The sequence below is a fragment of the Leuresthes tenuis genome, unplaced genomic scaffold, assembly GCF_036924035.1.
Source record: "Leuresthes tenuis unplaced genomic scaffold, fLeuTen1.0.hap1 SCAF_4, whole genome shotgun sequence".
Lineage (NCBI taxonomy): Eukaryota > Metazoa > Chordata > Actinopteri > Atheriniformes > Atherinopsidae > Leuresthes > Leuresthes tenuis.
The window spans coordinates 33,458,172-33,481,565 of record NW_027325358.1 but is presented as its reverse complement, the minus strand read 5'-3'; the positions used below and the strand labels follow the sequence as shown (position 1 = coordinate 33,481,565).

Genomic DNA, 23,394 nt, shown 5'->3' with positions numbered 1-23,394 from the left:
CTGCTGGGAAAATTTTCATCTTGGCATTAACATGAATGCTCCTTTGACACTTAACACCAACCTACGCATTTTTTTCAGACCAGTCAAATCCCCCACATTGCAACAACACTCTCCTAAAGTCGCAGTCTACCCAAGCAGGATAACAGTGGGCCCATTGGATGGGGCCCAAATAAACACAGCAAATACTCTGATGTCTTCAAATCCCCCAGACATCAATCTGATGGCAACCGTGAGAAGCTAGCCAAATCCTAAAGATCCCACAACGTGCAGGGCCCAAAGGATCAACTACTAACAACCTGGTACCAGACATTCCAGGACACCCTTGAGTGTTCCTTTTACACACCATTGTGGGGACATTTGAAGGTATAACGAGGACCAACTCAATACTTGGTGGTCATAATGTTATGGCTGTTCAGCTTATTCTGCCTTCAAGAGTGCATCTTTTCCAGAGATGTCCATACAATTTTCAACAAGATAGTATGTAACCACTCTCTAAACACATAACAAGGGCATTACTGTGGAACATGAGGGTACAGACACTGGACTGGCCTGTCTGTAGTCCTGACCTGTCCCTAACAGAGAACATGAAGAATTTTGAAATAAAAAAAAAATACATCAACACCTTAATGTTGTACAGCTTAAGGCTGGGATTATATCGCTTTTAATTATGGGTTTGTGCGATTATTGATGGCTGCCTTGCATATTCTATTTGGAGCAATGATTTTACATGTCCTCAGAAATTAACATTCCACAGATGTAAGATACAATATGGAGGTGACGGTGGGGGGTTGGCAGTGTGGGGTAAATGTGAGAAGATATCCCACGTACTTGAGTTATCATCCACAGTGCCGTAGCTTCTGTTTCTACCATCATCTTAACACAAATCAAATACTAACCTGCTTTATTGTCACAAGGTTTGTTGTTCACATACTTAAACCCTTATGTTCCGTATGGTCTAAGTGGAATTCTCTGATAACAGGCACAGTACACAGGAATGTATGTAAACGATTACATCGACAGGGTTAAAAAGCTGTAAAAACTTTTTTTTTCGGCCTGAGTCATATTTACAGGAAGAAAGGGAAAAAAAATAACAGCCGAAATCCTCATTGCCTGGTATTATCAATAAGAGATTGTATTTTGACCTTTATGAGATGGAATGTTATCGTTACAAAGTAGTACTAACTTCCCAACTTTTAATGGAATGTGTTTCAATATTTGTTTTTATATGAAGAAATTAAATGACATTGATGAGAAAAGAAAACGTATGTACATTAGAATAATGTACATAAAACCCAGCCTAAAAGTCTGACTTGCTTTTTTTTTTTACACAATTGTCCGAACTAGTAGTACAACTGTAGTTCCGTTGGAATTTTCTTTTTTTTTTGGACTCACACCCCACTCCCAGATGTCCCAGATGTCATGTGTCTCTGTGTGTTTCAGTTCATGCTTTGCAGCTTCCTGTGCAATGATGGCTGCTGCTGCATATGACCCTGGAGGTGAGACAACACATTAAAGTCTGAATTATCCTTACTTGCATGAATCCAATTTAGCAACATGTCTCCATTGACATACAAAGCTGTGGTATATTTGTAGTTTGTTACCCTTCATATTAATCAGTTGCTGTATGATAGTGTTTTAGTATCGTACTTCATTGTAAGACTTCATCACAATTTATATATTTTGATGAGGCTTTAAAATGAGAAAATAAGTGAGCAGTGAAATGATGAAACACTTTGTAAAACTATTCCTTCTGGTAAATTAATGTGACCTGGAAAAAAAGATATCAATCCTACACTTAATACCCTTGATTTATGATAAAGCGACATAGTTCAGTTTATATGACAAACCTTTTCTCATTTGGCTATGTACATTGTACAAAAAAGCTATTTGCCTTTCATAGCTAAAAGCTGATAGCTGTTTCATTGCTAATAGTATTTTTCATTTAATCTGTTAGCGTTATCCGTCCTCATCTTCTTTGCTGTCTCCTTCAATGGCTTTGGAGGAATCTGCCTGACCTTCACCTCACTCACTGTGAGAGTCCGACTCACACACGCACACACACACTTTGTGTTTTACAACCTACAGTAATAATGGTGATCCAACAATTTTTATTTTTTTCTTTATCTCAAATGAACTATGGATAAAATTACCATATGCAATACTAAAGTTTCAGATCCAACCAGAGAGAACTATCACTCAATGTAGCGGTTCCTCTGAGCTTCAGAACACTTTTCAGCTCATTTTTTGGGTATTCCAAATCCTAGCTTTACAAGATGATTGATGCTTTATTTGGTTTTTTTTGTCGTTGTTCTTTATTTACACTGTTGTAACATTTATCTCAATACAAACCCACAGTTGTAAAAGACTGAACACAGCAGCACATACAAATCTTAGCACATCAGTTAACTTTTGGTTCAAAATGTGCTACAGCTGCTAAAACATAATCGCAATGGACTGATATAATTCACCTCAAAGTGACATGCTGCCATAACAATGACAAATTTTGCTCGTGTTGTATATTGAATGAAAGATGTATTCATGAGTGGTAATTTAATTCATATATGTGTAATATATATGCCAGTCCATCAGGGAGATAAAATACAAATAGAACATTAAAAACCAGCCTTCCAGTGTGTTTAGGGAAAAGCAGAAGGATTACCTTAGTCAGGATTCATCCTCTGGGTGATATAAACGACTGTTACAAATATAAAGTTTTTCCATTCTTCTGTTGATGAGATATACAATATTAGATTGGTTGACCTTTAACTGTTTCCTAAGAATTATGTTCATGATGACTCCACACTGTTTGATTGTAAGCCAACCTTAATATTCAGCCCAACAGCAGGATGTGGTGTTCACTTTTCCACATTAGGTTTCGTCTCCAGATTCTAGACATGAACCCAGAAGAACATCTCTGGACAGACCTCAAGTGAAGATGGACTGACACTGCACATCCAACCTGATTGAGCTTGAATAGCATGCCACCATAGCATAAAACTGGGTGATAAACTGGCCTAACATATCGTATTATGAAACAAAATTGTATCAAGGAGATCTCAAGAAGCTTAAATATTTATGCAGTATATGTGTGTGTGTGTGTACACATATCAAGGCAAAAATACTGATGGAGTTTAGCCAGCTATTAGAGCTTCAGTAAGGTGCAATGAAGATGAAACTTCCAAAGAAATACAAACACATGAGGCACTGAAGATGACAAACAATGACTCACACCCTAAGAAGGTACACTAGAGAAGCTGAATCCAAAATCTTATACAATACTGGAAGAGCATTTGAGAAAGAGAAGCATCACATATGCATAACAGTAATGATCCATGGCTAGTGGATCTGAGAGTTGACCACAGTAATGTCCCAAAACAGAAACCAGTGACCATCACAGTGGGACACAACCAAGAAAGAGTCTCAAGTATCAAGAGCTGGACTGCACCAGGCCCTGCCATGATACACACTTACTGTCTGAGCAAGACATCAACTCCCTGATACACCTCACTAGGCTATACAGCAAGGACATCGGGATGTCATTTGGACAAGTTACATGCAGCTGAATGATACCAAAGAGAGGCAAAGTCATCATGACAAAAGAAGTTTAACTACTAGAGGGTACCACAGGATACATTGAGGACAGCTACAAATACCTTGGGATCCCACAAGATAATAGCAACCATGACGAGGATACATGGATTTCAGCCACAACCATGTACCTTCAAAGAGTAAGGCAGGTCCTGAAAAGGAAGTTGAATGGTCAGAACAAAGTCAGCGCAATCAACACATACAGATACCCCATCAGATACCCCGCTGGCATAATAACCTGGCCAAAGGAGGTGATAGAAACCACTGATAACAAGACAAGAAAGCTCCTCACAAAGGGTTTCACCCCAGGTTCAGCACTATGAGATTGTACACTAAATGGAAGGAAGGAGGCCGAAGCCCAGGGAGCGTCAGAGCCACTATTCAGGTTATTATTCATGGCATGTACCATCTACAGATTAAAGAAGTGGCTGATATAGAGAAGTCCTGTCAGTGGATAAAAAAAGGCTTGTCTAAAAGAAAGCACAGAGCCATTAATAAGAGCAGCTTAAGAGCAGGCCCTGAGCACAAGAACAATAGATCAACGCCAGATAGGATCCCAAGTGCAGGCTGTGCAAAGAGGCCTCTAAGACAGTCCAGCACATAATAGCGGGGTGTAAAATGCAGGCAAGCATGGAACGCCAATAAAGTGTGAGAATAGTATACAGTAACATCTGTGCCGAGTATGGGTTAGAAAGTCAAAATAGGAGATACATCCAAAGGTAGTGGAGAATGATAGAGCTAAGATCCTGTGGGGCTTCCACATCCAGAATGATAAACAGGTGATAGCTAACTACCTGGACCTTGTGGTGGTCAACAAACTGCAGAAGAAGGCAGTAGCAATAGATGTAGCAATTCCAAGTGACAGCAACATGAAGAAGAAGGAACACGAAAAGCTTGAAAAATACCAAGGGCTGAAGGAGGATATATATATATATATTTATTACAAAAAGGTCAAGATAGCTCATCCATTTTAACACATTCAAAAAGAAGTGGTTCTTTATGAAGTAAAAAAATATAATATTGAGAATGTGTCATGATCCTTTTGACTTGAAACGGAGCTTAAAAAAAACCAAAACATCCTGCTAGAGACACATTTTTTCTTTTTAGTGAAAAGAATACATTTTAAAAACAAATCCGAAAGAAAGACAAACGGAAAATAAAGGAAAGAAAGAAGGAAGGAAGAAAGAATGAATGAGAGGAAGTGAAAGGAAGAAAGGAAAAAATTTAAACCAAACAATATCCCGCAAATCACTTTATTTCTAAGTGTCAGGAAAACAATGTAAAGGGGAATCATTTCCCTGTCACACTGTGAATGGCCAGCTGTGTAGTGGTGAAAAAAGCCACTTAAAAATCTTCTCTTATTTTTATTTAATACAATTTTTCTTTGATCACTTTTTGTGATCAAATGATTCCTGTACTCACCACTTCTCGTGTTTCTCACCTAACCTTACACAAACATTATCTTGTTATCTTGCCATATTTCTCAACAACAAATCAATGTTTATTTACATTATTCTGTTCTTATAAAATAAGAATACGGTGCATGTTTTATTGTTGTTGTTTTTCAGAAAGATAATGTGTGAGCTTTAATGAACTATAACTTCAAATCAGCAGTCATCTATCATATATAAACAATTAGTTTAAACTGAGCTTGGAGGCCTGCAGTATGAAGTGAACCACATGCAGTGTGACTGGCAGTATTACAGCTATGTCTATAGTTAGAATGAAAGTCTGCTGACACATAAACAAACCACCACAGCTTCACACAGCAACCCTTTTTAAGACCTAGCCCATGGAAGACCTAACTCAAACCCTAAACTTAACCGTGAGCAGTTTACGCCTAACCTTAAGCTATAATTAACCTGATTTCATACCTTACTTCAAACCCTGACCAGGACCCCATAAATGAAATAGACCTTAAGAACAAGCATTTGTGCCTAAATTAATTACTGAGCTCAATAAAGTCAGTGTTTGCTCCAGAAAAAGTCCTGCTGAGATGACAACAAAAACAAATCCATTCACACACATTCTCAAATCTGCCATTTGCATGGTCAGAGAATGTTGATATTCACATGCCTATATACTCATTAAATTATCATGACAAACAAGCTAACTCCATAAGTTTGAGTTTTCATGTTTGTGTGTGTGTGTGTGTGTGTGTGTGTGCGTGCGTGCGTGCATGTGTGTATCCATGTTTGTGCATTTGAACCTGTCCCTTAGTAAGCTCAATCTTATAAATAGAAATGCTGTAGCACCACCTACTGGTTGCATGTCTACACTACATCTAAATCAGTGGTCCCCAACCACCGGGCCACGGACCGGTACCGGGCCGTAAGTCATTTGTTACAGGGTCGCACAGAAAAAATAAATAATTTATATAATTTCTGTTATATTGCTTATTAGAGTCTGAAAGATGTTTTATTTTAAAAAACGACCAGATTCTCTTGTGCTGCTTAACATCCGCATGTGTCTCTTGTCACGTAAAGATGTCTCGGTCACGTGATGCGTCATTCCAAAACTAAGCCCGCAAACCAGCGAAAAATCTTTGGAGAAAAGGCCAACTGAGGAGACAGAAGATGAGCCTTCGACCTCCAAGAAGAAAAAGAAAGCTTCATTTAACAGACAATACCAGGAGTAATAATTTGGATTTATCGCCACAGGTGAACACAAAATGTCACCTGAACTTCATGGTGTATTTAATGATGTTGTTAAAGTTATTAACCACGACAAAGCACACGCACTCAACTCCCGTCTGTTCAAGCAGCTTTGTGAGGAGATGGATGCAGAGCACAGGCGCCTTCTCTTACACACAGAAATAAGATGGCTATCCAGAGGAAAATCACTCGCCAGAGTGTTTGAGTTACGAGAGCCGCTGCAGAGATTTCTCTCAGAAAAAAAGTCGCCACTGGCAGCTCATTTCAGTGATGCGGACTGGGTCGCAAAACTCGCTTACCTGTGCGACATATTCAACCTGCTCAACGAACTTAATCTGTCACTTCAGGGGAAAATGACAACTGTGTTCAAGTTGGCAGATAAAGTAGCTGCATTCAAAGCCAAACTGGAATTATGGGGACGGCGAGTGGACAGAGGGATATTTGACATGTTTCAATCATTAGCGGGGATTTTGGAGGAGGACACTGCGCCTGAGCCAGCATTCTCCCAGCTGGTGCGCGACCACCTGTCTCTGCTTTTACAAGAGTTTGAGCGCTACTTCCCGACCACAAAAGACCCACGAGGGAATGGATCCGCGATCCATTTGTAAACAAACCGGGCGAATCCAGCATGTCCGTGCAACAAGAAGATCAGCTAATGGAGATCGCAAATGACGGTGGCTTTAAACGTACATTTGAGACAACCACTCTGCCGATGTTCTGGATGAAAGTCAAGGCAGAATGTCCTGACATCGCCACAAAAGCACTGAAAACCTTGCTACCATTTCCAACATCCTATCTTTGTGAAGCAAGCTTTTCTGCAGTGACAGCAACCAAGACAAAGTTACGGAACAGACTGGACATAAGGAACACACTTCGAGTGTCATTGTCTCCCATCACCCCAAGATGGGACCGGCTCGTTGCAGAGAAACAAGCCCAGGGCTCCCACTGATTCAGCGATATGGCGAGTTGTATTTTTCAGTTGTATTTTCAGTTTGTTTTTTTCATGCCGGTCCGTGAAAATAATGGCTACATAAAACCGGTCCGTGGTGCAAAAAAGGTTGGGGACCCCTGATCTAAATGACTGTAACTGTACATTAGTTTATGACAGCTATTCAGTCTATCATTGTCATGTTTCTGTTCTATTGTTATTTATCCACAAGGTTTAAATGGTTGAACTGATCAAAACATAGCTGATTAAGATGTTAACCATATTTTTGTATAATTTTATAATTTTACTTTTTGTTTTCAATGTGTTTCTCTCTCCTGTAGCTGCCTAACATGTTTGGGAATGTAAGATCAACTATCCTCTCTCTGATGATTGGTTCTTATGCTTCTTCAGCTGTCACCTTTCCTGGTGCCAAGGTGCTACCACACAAACACAAAGACACACTATAAAAGAAGTAACTAAAGGATAGGAAACTATGATAGAAATATGTTTTAAAAGACTTTCAAAGAGGAGAAGAGATTCAAGAAAGAGGCTGACAATACAGGGGAGAACAAAAAGGGAAGGGCGCTAAACCAATAGCAATGAATCTGACAAAGAATGACAAATCTAAACATAACAAAATAAACTGTGGATAATAAAGAAATAAAACCTCAGGAAGAATTTGAAAAAAAACTCTTTCTCCATGCCTCCTTCTTTTTCTTACTACCACATCTTCTGCTTCATCCTCCAGTTGATTTATGATCTTGGTGTGTCCTTTCGGGTCATCATGTGGGTGTGGACCGGCATGGCCTGCATGGTCTTCCTCAACTGCTTCCTGAATTGGCCTGGGGATTTTTTCCCTGTACCTGAAGACATCAGATACACGTAGGTGCAAAATTTCCTGTGGAAGCCTGCATGCTGACCCCAGCCTTCGTTATCTCTGTGAAGCAATGACCAATTCTAATAAGTGTAATTCATTTATATCTCAATTATATAATCAAGTTACATATCAATTGATACTTCCAATTGCATAGAACCATGTAATATATTATGGACATATATAAAAGGTTAAGAATTGGATTTTTAGCAGAGGAAACTTTGGTGGGTTAATATAGAAAAAGCTTTCATACACATAAAATGTGCATGAAACTGTCACAAACGTGTGGAAGGAAGGACCCAGATGCAGAACTTAAGCAAAAGTAGATTTATTTACAAAAACAAAGAACAAAAGGTGCAGCTGTGCCGGATATAAAAAATCTTATACTGTGACACAAAACAAAACAAGACTATGACTAAGAACAATGAAAACAAGACGAGACTATGACTTGGAAGGAAAGAGGCAAAACCTGACCTGACAAACCGTGACCGTGACCCATGAACCATGACCCATGAACCATGGCCCATGAACCATGAATCATGAACCATGAACCATGAACCATGGGGAAAGGTGAGGTAGGATTCTGCAATGTGACTGGGGAAACTAAATACTAAGGGAGGTGATTGGTGATGGAGAGCAGCTGTGAAACAAAACAGGTGACTTCAGTGAACCTAATGTGACAGGGGAAAAAACATGACCAGAAATTAACCTGAAAACAAGACAAGACCATACAAAACTTGACAGAACGTGACAGAAACTAGTCATGGGATTCAGAGTAAGAACATCCTGAATATATGAGCACCACAGACGGTTTAGTAAGCTTTGAGCAACACTTTAGAAGTTTTTGAACCCCAAAACTATGTACTTTTGACTTGTTTTGACATACACTGACCTTTGTTATGCAATTTTTTTAGCCCGAAACTGCCTTGGAGCACCAAAGGGCTTGATATACCTCAGTTCACGGTTTTGGTTTCCAGGCCAATATCACATAGTTAGTTGAACAGTTGGTTAGAAAGTCCAGAGTCAAGTTGTGGGGTGATGCGCTGATGCCCAGGTAACTGAGTTTGGACATCAGTCTGGATGGTCTGACAGCATTAAATGCTGATGAGTAGTCAACTACAGCACTTTGACATACACGTTGGTTGTGTCAGGGGGGAGTGCAGGATTGAGGAAATGGCATCTTCAGTTGACCATTTTGCTCTATAAGTGAACTGGAATGGGTCCAGGGTGGGAGGGAGGCATTATTTGAGTTGGGACCTGATCAGTCTCTCCAGGCACTTGATGGCTATAAGTGTACGGGGCATTAGGATGAACTCATCCAGGTCAGCTGCAGTTGCATGTTTTGGTACTGGCATGATTGTTGAGGTCTTCAGGCATGTAGGGACATCTGACTGGTCCAGTTATATATGATAATATGTTGGTGAAAACATCGGCGGGCTGCTCTGCACACACCTTGAGGACCCAACTGACGATCCCATCAGGCCCTGCAGCATTCCTAGTATGGACAGCTCAGTTCGGCCTGCACGTCAGCAGTGGAGAGAATCAGTGGCTGGTCATCAGGTGGAGGAATGATTTTGACAGATGGTGTTGCTGTCCCTGTCAAAGCAAGTGTAGAGGTTATTAAGTCTATTAGGAAAGGAAGGGTCAGATGTGGAAGGAGCCGCTTTAATGGGTTGGTATTCTGTGATGAGATGGATGTCCTGCCAAATGCAATGCCGGTCAGAGTTGTGGAAGTGATTGTCAGTGTTGTCTTTTAGCATTCCAGATGGTTCTCCTGAGGTTGGTCCTGGATGTGCTGTATTCCTCTGCATCCTCTGATCTGAAAGCTGAGTCTCTGGCCTTCAGCAGAAGGCGTACTTTGATACAGTTTTTCAATTGATAGTGATCTCAGACACTCAAATACATTATCTTAAGAACAGAAATAGTGATGTTTTATTCATATGTCCCTTTTAGTTGAATGATGAAGAGTCATTGTTTGTACAGTTTAAATCTAAAAAGAAGGATTAAATTAAGAGCTTGATAATCATGTAGGTTGCGTGATGAATAATGATAAATCATTAGCCTATTAAATCATTTAAGATAATTGTTACCAGAATAATCTTAGAGATCCTTGTAGGAAATGAATGCTCTACAGAGTTGTAATAAATAAATAAAATAAAAGTTGAGACATTTTTGTGGTGATGTCATGGTTTGCTATGAGAGAAAATACATTTAAAATCAATTCACATTATCTGTTGAATTCCCCTTTATTTTAGGTTTTCAGACAGGTACTAGTCCTCTTTATTATATCATAAAATCCCTTTATAGCAAATATGTTCCACAACACAAAATGTGGCAGTTTTACAATAAAGCTCAAACCTTGTACAGCATTTTCTTAACTGAGTTCCCTACAACCCACAGGTTCAATCTCGCCACATGAAGTTACATGCTCATTATAGAAACAACACACTGGCACAAGACAAGGGAGACGCAGACTATTTGAGCACAAGAGGAGCCAAGGGGAACAGGTGGAAACACTTTGGGAATCAGGGAAGACAATCAGACGCTTTGACATAGGAGGAAGGGCAAGGTACCTGAAACGAGAGGGAAGTTAATATTTCAAAATAAAACAGGAAATGACGAGACAAGACATGAATCAAACCTAAATCGTGACACAGCTACACAGAGCCATCTTGAAACATGAACTATGTTTTGGACATGTGAACAAACTTTCACAGCTTATGTTTTTCTGTCACAGTTTATGTTTTGATTGCTGTTATGTTCAGACATTGTCACAGTTTATGTTTTGATAATTGTGTTTTCAGGTTCTTTGTCATGTTTTTAGATTCTGTTATTGTCATGTTTCTCCCCTGCCATCAGCTTCACTCATGTCACCTGTTTCATTGTCATCAGCTGCACGTCATTCACTAATCACTCCCTCCACAGGATTTAGTCTCCTGGTTTCCTTTCATTCATTCCAGAATCCTCACCAACCCTTCACGTCATGCCACAGAAGTCTGGTTTCCTGCCTCATAGTCCTGCTCAAAATCATAGCCTTTGTTAAAGTTATTTAGCCCATAGTCTTGTTTTGTTTTCACAGTCTTGTTTTTTCGTGTTGAAGTATTTCTGATTATCCGGCTCAGCCGGGCTTTTTGTTCTTACTCTCTGTTTTTTTTAATAAACCCTTTTGATTTTGAAAGACCTGCGTCTGGGTCCAACCTCACCAGCGTTTCTGTCACAAACTAAGTTATTACATGAGTTCTGGTGAACGTGTGCTCTGTGATGAGGGTTATAGTTTGGGTTAGTCTTTAGGGGATTTGTCAGTCTGCAGTTCAATACATAAGTGATCAAATTAAAAACTGAAAAGCCTTTGCACTTAGCATTGGATTGCTACAGTCGGGGGGAGGGGGGGGGGGGGGTGGCAGCAGACTTTCATTCTAACTATAGACATAGCTGTAATACTGCCAGTCACACATACTGCAGGCCTCTAAGCTCAGAGCTATCCATCCATCCATCCATTTTCTATACCCGCTTAATCTGTCAGTCGGGTCGCGGGGGGGCTGGAGCCTATCCCAGCGGTCCTGACATATCAGTTGATCAATATATCAAATGAAAGTAACCTTTGGCCTGAACAAATAATCCACTTAAATCTAATCTGACAAGTAGATTCTGACGAAATTTACTGATGTGTTTGATGTTGACCCTTTTCCATCTACTGAAGGACATCTCCATTACTGGTGAAAATAGAAATTCAATAAAGTAATCATAGACAATGTACCTTCATTATCTCCTACAAAACTAATTCTCAGACTTTTTTCTTCTTTTTTCTTCTTTCAGCAGTAAAAAGGTGAGGTTGAACAGGGTTGTGACGGATGATAGGATTTCTGGGGACAGGTATATCACCCATGTAACTATTATGGAAGATACCATAGGAGCAAGTCAACCAGAGTCCAAGCAGGGAGACTCCAAAATTTCAGCAAAGGGTACATTTTGTTTGATTTCAAGTCAACTGGTGACCTGTTTCTTGTCTTTTAATAGGTTTGAGACTATCAATGATGTTGTGCTGTTCATATATTGTTTGTTATATATTGCATATATTGCAGTTTTATTCAGAAAAAACTTTTTTGGCCACATTAAAACAAATTAGAGATATTGGGTTCAGCTGTTCTGTCTTAGTGAGATGCAGAAAAGGAAGGGGAACAGAAGGTGAACTTAATGTTTGAAGCCCACCATGAAGCATAAAGGTGGTGTGATAGTGTGGAATAACACGGCTTGCCATTTACAAAAGAATTACATTAAAAAGAACACCAAGAACCTCTTAAAGTCTGTTAAATCTGAAAGGGTGCAAGTTGTATTTATTATCTGGTCATATCTAATGTAAAGATTGAATCCAACCTTCTCAACTGGATTTATGTTTCATGATCGTGGCGGCCAGATCATCTAGACACCGGATACCCAATACATGAAGCCTAAGTATTTGTAATGGAGTAAACCAATGATTCAGTTCAATTCAATTTCCTAGCTAAGGAAACCAACAGATTGCACCAACAGATTGCACCGAAACTTCTCTTCAGTCCAATTTCCTGTCCTAAGTATGCATGGGGCTAATGTGGAGAGAAACGACTCCCTTTTAAAAGGAAGAAATCGGGTGAATCAAGAGAGCAAAGTGAGGAATGTTTAGACATAAGAGGCCCCCCAGCAGGCTAGGCCTACAGCAGCTTAACTATGGTATGTTTCAGGGTCACGTGAGCCATCCCTAACTATCATAATAGAAAGTTTTACGTCTAGTCCTCGTCTTAAAGGTAGAGAGGGTGTCTGCTTCCTAGACATTTACTGGCAGTTGGTTCCCCAAGAGAGGGGCCTGATGACTGAAGGCTCTGCCTCCCATTCTACTTTTAGAAACTCTGGGAACCACATGTAAACCTACAGTTTGGGAGCGACATGCTCTGTTAGGAAAATATCTTACAATGAGGTATTTAAGATATGATGGCGCTTGGTCATTAAGAGCTTTATATGTGAGGAGAAGAATTTTAATTCTATTCTGTATGCAAGAGGGAGTCAATGAGGAGAAGCTAAAACTGGAGAAATATGATCTCTCCCTCTCATCAAAACTCTGGCTGCAGCATTTTGGATCAGCTAGAGGCTTTTCAGAGAATTTGTGGGACAGCCCAATAATAAAGAATTACAGTAGTCCAATTTTGAAGTAACAAATATATGGACTTGTTTTTCTGCATCACTCCGAGACAGGATGTTCCTGATTTTAACAATATTACGAAGGTGACAGAAGGCTGTCCTAGAAACCTGTTTTATATGTGCGTCAAATGATAAATTCTGGTAAAAAATAACTCCAAGGTTCCATAATGTAGTATTAGAAGTCAAGGAAATACCATCTAGAGTAAGTATATAGTTAGACAGTTTCTCCTTGAAACGCTCAGGTCCAAAGATAATGACTCCAGCTTTGTCTGAAGCTGACAGTTCTGAGTCATCCAGTTCTTTATGTCTTTAAGACATGCCTGTAGTCTGACCAACCTGTTGGGTTCATCTGGTTTTATAGATAAGTACAGCTGAGTATCATCAGCATAGCAAATTACCAAAATCACTGAAAACATACTCACTGTGAAGCCAACTGTGTCTGCTGAACTAAATCCTGAATTCTAATAATACTTTTGTCTCTCTCTCTCCTCAGCCTCAGTGCCACTCTGTCATTCTGTGTGCTCTCCTATCTTTCTGTGGAGTGTCATCACCACTGCTATCACCCAGCTGAGGCTGATCTTTTTTATGGGTGCCATGAATAAAATGATGGAATTCCTGGTCACTAATGGTTACCCCCAACGTAAGAATAATAACTCAATTAGTGTGAATCACAAAACTAACAAACTAAAATAGTGTTAAAACACTATTGTGTTACTAAAAGTGATGATGGTTGACCTGCTGCTTTTGTCTTTTTCAGCCTCTGAAGAGCTACAGGAGAAGGTGGAGGAGCAAGGTAACTGTACAGAGACAGAGACTCAACACAAGACCAAGTCCAGGTTGTGTGTTGAGCCCTGCTATTTGCATGCACTTGTATTTATTTCAGTCTACATCTTCTCTCCAGTGGGTTTCTACTCGTCTATCTTTGGTACAATGCAGATACTATGTCTGCTGACATGCCCTTTGATTGGTTACATCATGGACTGGAGGATGAAGGAGTGTGAGGAAGAAAATGCCAACACACAAACAAGAAGGAGGTATGAACCTGATTTTGTCGCTATTCTTTATAGGTTTAGGTTTTGTGTTGCTTTGTACTGGTGTCCAACAGATCACAAGCCATGTGCTTATTATACTGAATTTTTAAGAGTTAATTTTGTCTCCTCATATTTTCTCTAAAATGACCCCCTCTTGGATTTCAGTGTAAAAGACCTTGGACAAAATCTAGCTTTCAACAAATCAAATCCCCCAAGGAGAGACAGAAAGATCCAGAAACTGACCAATGCCATGCAGGCTTTCATCTTCACCAACCTTCTTTTGGTCACCTTTGGAATAATTTCCTTAATTGACAATTTACAAATACAGGTTAGAAAAACAAAGATTTATGTTAACCATGTAAGAAAGCATAATGCATATGAACATTCATTCAAATGCACTTTATGGAGGAACAAACACTAATCATTATAAATCAGTCTGTTGCTCCCTCTCTTGTTCTTTAATAGGTGGTGTCATTTGTTCTGCACACCATTGTGAGAGGATTTATCCATTCCTGCTGTGGAGGTCTCTATGCTGCTGTGTGAGTAACACTGTGAGGGTTTTGAAAACTAGAAAATGTTTTTATTCTCAATAGATCTTGAATGTACAAAGGAATGTACAATGTAATGTATAAAGCTTGGAATCATCAGAAACCCAAACAAAAAGCCATAACCAGACTCTACAGCTCCCCTCAGCTTTACAGAGCTTATTTTATTTGTTTGATTGTTTGTTTCCTTATTTTTATTCATGCAGGCAGGGCATGAGTCAGACTTAGGCTCTGATTTCAGCCGATGATATGACATGAAATTTTATAGCCCTTGTGTTGGGTGTAAAAGTCAATGCCAAAGTTTGATTCTCATAGTAGATTCTATGGTAAATTGTGTGATTGAAAATACATCCATTTCTCCATTCTAATCTAACAACAATCTAACAAATATTTGTTCAGAGGGGTCTAAAAGATACATTAGTAAATGGCAGAATGAGGTTAACAACAATTATCGCAAGTATGAATAAATGAGTAAAACAAACGATAAACACAATATTAAATTATGTGGACAGTTGAGTAAAGGAAGCTATCTAGTGTTAAATGTACAAAAAAAAAACAAGAATATTTTAAATCTCAAATATAAACTTAAATAGTGGTGAAAATGCTAAAATATCTTTACAATCCAGATGAGTGCCTCTAAATTCATGCTCCAGAATAATGAACTATAATGCATTGGGCCCTATTTTATCACAAAAAAAACACACATAATCCATCCATTTTCTATACCCGCTTAATCCATCAGTCAGGTCGTGGGGGGGCTTGAGCCTATCCCAGCAGTCATCAGGCCAGAGGTGGGGTACATGCTGGACAGGTCACCAGTTCATCACAGGGCCACACAGAGACAAATGAGACAAACAACCACACACACACACTCACTCCTAAGGACAATTTGGTAGAGAAACCACTTAACCTAACATGCTGTTTTTGGACAGTGAGAGGAAGCCCAAAGAGAACCCACACATACACAGGGAGAACATGCAAACTCCACACAGAAAGGCCCCAGCCAGGAATTGATCCTGGCACCCTCTCACTGTTAGGCAACAGTGCTAACCACCACACCACCTAAAAACACACGTAATGATATGTAAAAATTGATTAATATATGAGTTGAAGTGTCTCTAAAATTGTCCTTAGGAGTGAGTGTGAGCATGTGTGTGATTGTTTGTCTCGTTTGTACTTGTGTGGCCCTGTGATGGACTGGCGACCTGTCCAGGGTGTACCCAGCCTCTCGCCCGATGACTGCTGGGATAGGCTCCCGACCCGACCAACAGATTAAGCGAGTATAGAAAATGGATGGATGGATATGAGTTGAAGTTACCATTCAGATGTCTTATACACTCATTATTTTTAGCCTTAAATACTCTGTGACTATGACCACCAGATGGCAATATGGCTCCATATAAAAAAAAATAAAAAGATGCAGCAAAAGAGCATCTACCAATTGTCTTTTACACCAATCAGCCATAGGATTATGACCACTGACAGGTACAGTGAGCAATACTTCTCATATTGATCCAATGCATCCAATGGGGTCTGAGGGATAGAGCCAAAGCATCTCAAAGAAACAAAGGTCTATTTAAAGTGAAGTGATATTTATCCTTTCTTAAACTGGTGAAATTCCAACATCTATGTAATTTGTGGGTGTGAGTCCACAAAGCCACACGTGAATCTCAGGGTGTCACACAGTGAAAGGTTTTGTTTAATCCACACTTAATTCGCTACAGTAATCTCATTTAGACATGGGATCTCATCAGATCGCAAGAGACACCTGTTTTGAACAGCCACGACATTTAACTAATTAGTTACAAACAGAGTTGATTTTAAGTAGAAGATATGACATTTAACATTCAAGAAAGTATCGTGTTGTAGAAGGTAGTTGTAGGGGCAGTGAAAGTGATTAGTGATTTACACCTCAAGATAGAACATCTAGAACATAAAGATTAATATTAATTTCAGACGCTGATTGAGACCAAAAGCTGTCTGAATGGACTCTTTGATCATTTTTTTCTTTGGCCATTTGACCAAGAGCCATTTGACAGCGCTAATGCTGTCAGACAGTTACAACTTTTTTTATTCAAAACCTCGAAAGAACTGATACATATTACAGCAGCTCCAAATCAGAAAAAACTGTGATAATTATTATTGTTATATATTACTTTTTTTTACTTCTTACAGTATTAATTAAATACATTTCATGAGTTGTCCCATAGACATCCTTATCATTTGCCAATATATATCCATTTTTGTATTTCAGGTCTGAAAGCACTGGTGAAAGTTACCAATGATCTCCTCTTAGCCTCTGATAGCGGACTTGTTTCTGTGCTTGTCCTGTTGGATCTCAGTGCTGCATTTGATATGATCGATCACAGCATTCTGTTACAGAGACTTGAACATGTTATTGGGATTAAAGGAACTGCATTAGGCTGGTTTAAGTCATATTTATCTGATAGATTCCAGTTTGTTTTTGTAAATGAAGAATCTTCCTCACACGTTGGAGTAAGTCATGGAGTTCCTCAGGGTTCTGTGCTTGGACCAATTCTTTTTACTTTATACATGCTTCCATTAGGTAACATTATCAGACAGCATGGCATAAATTTCCATTGTTATGCTGATGATACTCAGCTGTACTTATCTATGAAACCAGATGAAACCAATAGGTTGGTCAGACTACAAGCCTGTCTTAAAGACATAAAGACCTGGATGACTCAGAACTGTCTGCTTTTAAATTCAGACAAAACTGAAGTTGTTCTCTTTGGACCTGAGCGCCTCAGGGAGAAATTGTCTAGTTATATAGTTACTCTAATCCTGAAACATCCCATAGTTAAGCTGCTATAGGCTTAGACTGCTGGGGGACCTCATCTGTCACACCTTTCCTCACTTTGCTCTCTTTTTCCCCCTGTTTAATTTCACAATTGATTTTATGTACATGTGACATTACTGTGGTTATTAACTTGTGTTTCCCTGTTCCAACAGATATCCTTTGAATGGCGTTTTGGTGTTTTTCCCCCCTCTTTTCCCTCTTTTCTGTCTTCTCAAACCCCAGCTGGTCGAGGCGGATGGCCACCCTTCCTGAGTCTGGTTCTGCCAGAGGTTTCTTCCTGTTAAAAGGGAGTCATTCCTTTCCACAGTCGCCTCAGGCACGCTCAGGACGGGAGATTGGACTGAAGACAAGTTTCGGTGCAATCTGTTGGTTTCCTTAGCTAGGATATTAATTTTTGAATTGGCTCTATATGAATTAATTGGATTATGATTACAATGAATTGAATTCCAATTGGCCTGAATTGGACTATATTACTTAAGTGCCTTGAGATGACAATTGTCGTAATCTGGCGCTATATAAATAAATTTAATTGAATTGAATTGAAAGACATTCTAAAAAAAAAGATTTTTTTCATGCCCCAGTGATCCATAATCAGGATATTTAGCTGTAATTCCTTACCTCAACCATTCTGTTTCTAAAACAGAAACTAAGCAGCCATGTAACCTTGTCTCCTCCACTTGACACTTTTATTTTTAGCCTCTTGAACATGACCTAACAGTTGATTTGTGAGCTTTTAATCAGAGCTCTCAGGTCTGCTAACAAACTATACCTGGATGTGCCTAAATGTAGGCTAAAAACTAAAGGCAATCAAGCTTTTGTAGTGGTTGCCCCGAAGCTGTGGAATAGTTTCCCACTGCATATTTGGTAGTCAAAAACTCTGGAAGTTTATAAATCCTCTCTTAAAATCCACCTCTTTGTTGGTTAAACAGAACCACACAGAGGTCTCCTCTCCCAGGCCCAAAAACCTGGGAGAAGAGACCTCTGTGTGGTTCTCTTTATTGAAAAAATTAGGGGGTTGACTGCAACAACCTCGTAATGTTACACACCTTATGACGTTTTGCACGAAGAATGAGAAAAAATATCATCTGAAACACTCCATCACTGGATATCCTCAGTACCAGAACATCTTTTTACTTGCAAGAGGATTACGAATTGATAAAAACTTTACTGTCCCAACAGTTTGGAATGGGATGATGCAGTGAAATGAAAATAACAGTAAATGTAAGAATCACAGTCTTTATTTATTAATTATTATATATTATAAAAGACACACTTTCCTTTTTTTATGTTCCTATCCCTCCATAGGTATCCAGCCAACCACTTTGGGACACTGACAGGTATGCAGTCTATGATCAGTGCTTTTTTTGCCTTGCTCCAACAACCATTGTTCACATTGATGGTGGGACATCTCAATGGAGATCCATACTGGGTAGGGAACACTCACTCATATACACACACTGTATACAAACTCAGTCAAAACAGAAATTATAAGCAAATACAGTAGACCCAACAGGCTCTTGTACAGGTTTGCAACATGTACTGACATGTCTCTCTTTATAACAGATCAATGTGGGCCTTCTCATCCTCTCCCTGACTGGTTTTCTGTTGCCATTGTATCTGTTTTATCACCGTAGAAACCTGATCAGGGAAAAGGTAAATCGAGATATCATGGTTGCCTGCCTGTCAGAGAGAAAGAATGATATCCTAAACCAGTAAGACAGTGGACATTCTAAAAGCCAGGCCAATGGGCTTTCTGTTCATGGACACACACCGAATGGACATACTGTTTAAGGTGCTTGGTTGAGGGGAAATTATTAATTTATGTACCAACTTAAGGTTGCACGTGCAACCTCATTTCAATGACATTTGGACACTTCAAATGATACACAATGATAAAACAATAGCACCTAGCATGAACAAAGCAAAAAAAAGTTTTTTTTTTTCATTCTTATTTTCAAATAAACAAAACTCATTGAAAAGAGCCTGTAATAGTGCCACATATTGGCAGTACTTGAGATGTAACTTGAAGTTAGGCCTATTGTTTGAAAAACTTCTGTCATGTGATAATTTTTAGTAATTAGAGCTGTTGCGTCCAAACATAAAGACTTTGAGTCAGCTCTGCTTTTTCCTGTCATTTCTACAAATAAACATAACGACTGAGGAACCATTACAGTATCTCTCATTGTTTTATCCCATTTTACTAACCACATGCAGTAATGTTGCTTATGTCTTTGCAGTAATGAAGAGGCTAAAACTTGCTTTTGTAAAGTTGCTAATCTTTTAATCTATCTTAATCTACATTATGTGAGTATGCTTTAGGTCACAATTAAGGTAATCATTGGTTATTACAAAAACATAAAATTACAACAATTCCGAAGAGATTACCATAATGTAATAAGATATTGTTGCATTACTTAATAATCCCTGGTTCTTTGATAACAGAGTAAGGTGTTTCACTACAGGAATCGCTTTGACGAACTAGTGACCAACTATGGAAGCTCCAATGACACCACATCTGTCTATGTTGTGCTCTGGGCTCTGCCCCCTTTATACTGATACGGCCAACCAACCCCTTCCTTCTGCATGTTCTCCGAAGCCATGATCAGAAGTAAAAGGGAAAGGCACTAGACTGGACCTGACTTTTCCACTTCTAGCACTGTGTGAGTCAGTGATGACTGAGCCACATCCAGCCTGTGAAAGCTTACACGGTCCATCGTGTGTGATGGGACCTAACTAGCCACAGCACAGATATCCTGAACTGACACTACCCCAAACAGGGCTCATGACATGACTATGCTCTGAGCTGAATGGGCCCCTACCCTTATAGGGAGCTGAGTAGCTTTAAATCTGTAAAACAGACCTATAGCATCCTTGATCCAATGACAAAATCTCTGGCGGGACACAGGTTTGCCCTGATAAAGAGTGGTCCAGGAAGCAAACAGCTGATCAGACTTCCTGATGCCAGCTGTTCTGCCACATAAACCCTCAGAGCCCTCAAGTGTTAAGTCTCTGCTCCTCCACCAAGGAAGGTGGAACGCTAATAGCTCCAGTGTATGATAACTCCATCACTGTACGTACCCAAGCTGAATTGGGTCACTGACACACCTTAGTGAACCCTAGAGCCTAGAGACTGAATGGAAAAGGCATGCAAATTACTCACTCATTTGGCTGTGGTCTGAACCAAAAGCAGTGCAATCTTAAATGAAAAAACTTTTTTCACTCTCTCAATGGGTGAAAGGATGTTGGGAGAGGGCATCTAACACAATCGACAGATTGTGGGATACAATGGGACAAGAGGCCAAGACATGTAGTCAAACCCCACATGACAGGCTGCCAGATAAACCTTAATTGTGGATTAAGTGATCCCTTTTTCAGCAAATTCTACAGGAAACAGAGCACATGTTTATATATTTATATATTTTCAGTGCACAGTAGTAGTACTGTACACTAAAGGTATAGATTGCCTTTCGTCACACCACTCGTCAAACACCCGCCATTTACCACTATAAAGAGACCATGTAGAGGAGGTTCTTGCATTTTGAATAGTGTCAATGACCTCTCGTAGAAGGCCAGAAGCATTCAAATTCCACCTTTCAGGGGCCAAGACCTGAGGGCTATGTGATCTTGGTGGGGGTGGTTAATTTCCCCCATTGTCTGAGACAGAGGGTCCCGGCAGATGGGAAGGGGCAATGGTTCTTCTGACAACATTTGAATTATCTCTGCCACCTAGTGCTTTAATTCCCACCAAGGGAGCCACTAGGATCAATGACAGACCCTGTTCTCTCACTCTGCTAATTGTTGAGGTGATCAGACAGAGAGGTGGAAAAGCATATAACAGGACATTTAGCTACAGGTGAGCCAGTATATCTAGTCTTAGTGGTGCATCTATGTCAGACAGGGAGGAAAACAGTGAGGCGAAGATATCTACGGTGGCCCGGCCATTTATTTGGCAGATTTGTTCCACTATTTCAGGGTGTCTCCATTCACGATATAATGGGTTCCCCCTGGACGACAGATTTGCTCCCGTGTTCTCACCAACTGCACACCAGTCATAGTGGGGTGGGGATACAAACCCTGGTTTGGGTAGGGGGTAGAAATAGAAGAGGTAAAGATAAGTAGGAATGGGATTCAAACCCTGGTTCGGGTAGGGGGTACACACTAGCAGATTCAGCAGACAAACTCACCTAAAGTTGTCCTACAGTCAATAAAAATGCCAGCAAAAACAAGGCCATGCAAGCCAACTCACCTGAAATGGCCGTCTGGTTTCAAAAGGCCCACATGGGCCATACCCTCCACTTAACTATATCCTAGATTTCTTCCTTGCTTCTTCCAAGAGTCTGTTTACCCTAAGTGCTCCCCCTGCTGTGCCACCAGCTACCATTGCTTCTTCTAATCCAAATCAACTGACTGGACCTTACTGTCTCATCTGACATTTCCTTCACTATTTTCCTCACACTCTGTCCACTTACACCCAACTCCCTCAACAATGAGACAACAGACTTTGCAACAAATTCTCTACATCCTACTTCCACTGGACATATCTTAACTATCCATCCTCACTGCTCTGCTTCTGCCCCTAACTCTAACCCCTAAAGCTTTTTCCTTTCATATGCTTCTACTACTAAGTCCTACCAAGGAACAGTCAGCTCAATGAAATAGACTCTCATTCTACTTCTAGACCACAAGATTATATCAGGCCTTAGATTTGTAGAGGCTATTTCCTGGGGAAATAAGCTGCCTTGCTCTAAGCTGCCTTGCCTCCTTATTGTCTTACTGACTTTCTCCTCCTCTTGAACAATCTGAATTGCCACTCTCTTCACCTTTGACCCTCCTAAATGTACCTGCCTTTGTTTATCTCCAATACCTGCAGCTAAACTTCTCAATATTTGGTTGTCACCAAGTACACCAGCCTTATGGCAGACTAACCTTACAGCCTGACAAAATATGCCTTACAGTTGCAGTACCTGAACATAACCAGGGTTTTTCCTGCATAGAGAATTTGGTAGCGGCCGCCACCGCCAAATTCCCTTCCACCACCAGCTCATGGCTGGTTTTCAATCAGTAATTTCACCAATCGTTTCCCTGTCCGGATCTGTCATTTCATTCATATGTAACTGTAAATCAGCGGGATGATGGCGAACTTCACGAGTGAGGTGCAGCTTCCACCGAATTTGGTCAGATCCTTATTTATCTAGTATTATACAATGTAAAATTGTTCATTTATATCTGTGAAACTGGTGATTTTGAGAGGGAAATTAAATCATTGCTGTTAAATTGTCGTCGTCGTCTGATTGTTGATTTAAATTCTTATACTGGACTAGGCGTTGAAATGTATTGTCACATAAGCCCCACCAAGTATCTTTTCACCAGCCGTCACTGATTCAGTTCCTTCTGAAAAAGTTAGTGTTACATGCTACATGAAATAATGATTAGATTCTGCCCTATTCATCATTCATTATGGTTTAATTACGAATATTCTCCTCCTCTGTTTTATTTGATTAATTTTAAAATGATGGTAGATGATTTGATATTAATATTACAGTTTTAGGGGTCTGGCAAATTCAATACATTAATACTAAATATGTTGAGATTGATCACTGGGAAAGGGCTAAAATATCGATTTAAAGCTGAACAGTTTTTACCGCGAGGTCCATGACATGGTTGCATTGTTAATATTGAATGGATTTAATATTTAATTATACCTTTGTTGGGGCACTACCTCCCCTTCATTTTGGGAGGAAACAGAAATAGGAGTTATCAGTCTAATGGTTTGCTACTTTG

General features: G+C 39.7%; 1 protein-coding gene across 3 annotated transcripts in view; it reads left to right on the top strand.

The window, feature by feature from the left end:
* Positions 1–19,594, top strand: part of slc43a1b (solute carrier family 43 member 1b) — a 30,457-nt gene extending 10,863 nt beyond the window's left edge. The window contains exons 4-15 of one of the 3 annotated variants that reach the window (XM_072383540.1): positions 1,441–1,496; positions 1,955–2,031; positions 7,512–7,604; positions 7,919–8,052; positions 11,864–12,006; positions 13,710–13,856; positions 13,974–14,009; positions 14,118–14,250; positions 14,413–14,575; positions 14,713–14,786; positions 18,919–19,042; positions 19,177–19,594. In XM_072383540.1, the coding sequence (XP_072239641.1) occupies positions 1,441–1,496; positions 1,955–2,031; positions 7,512–7,604; positions 7,919–8,052; positions 11,864–12,006; positions 13,710–13,856; positions 13,974–14,009; positions 14,118–14,250; positions 14,413–14,575; positions 14,713–14,786; positions 18,919–19,042; positions 19,177–19,329 (1,333 nt within the window). In that variant the 3' untranslated portion in view covers positions 19,330–19,594. Of the gene's footprint in view, positions 1–1,440; positions 1,497–1,954; positions 2,032–7,511; positions 7,605–7,918; positions 8,053–11,860; positions 12,007–13,709; positions 13,857–13,973; positions 14,010–14,117; positions 14,251–14,412; positions 14,576–14,712; positions 14,787–18,918; positions 19,043–19,176 lie in introns of those variants that run through there. The other 2 variants (XM_072383539.1, XM_072383541.1) reach the window with 2 other exon arrangements.
* The last annotated feature ends 3,800 nt before the right edge of the window (positions 19,595–23,394 follow it).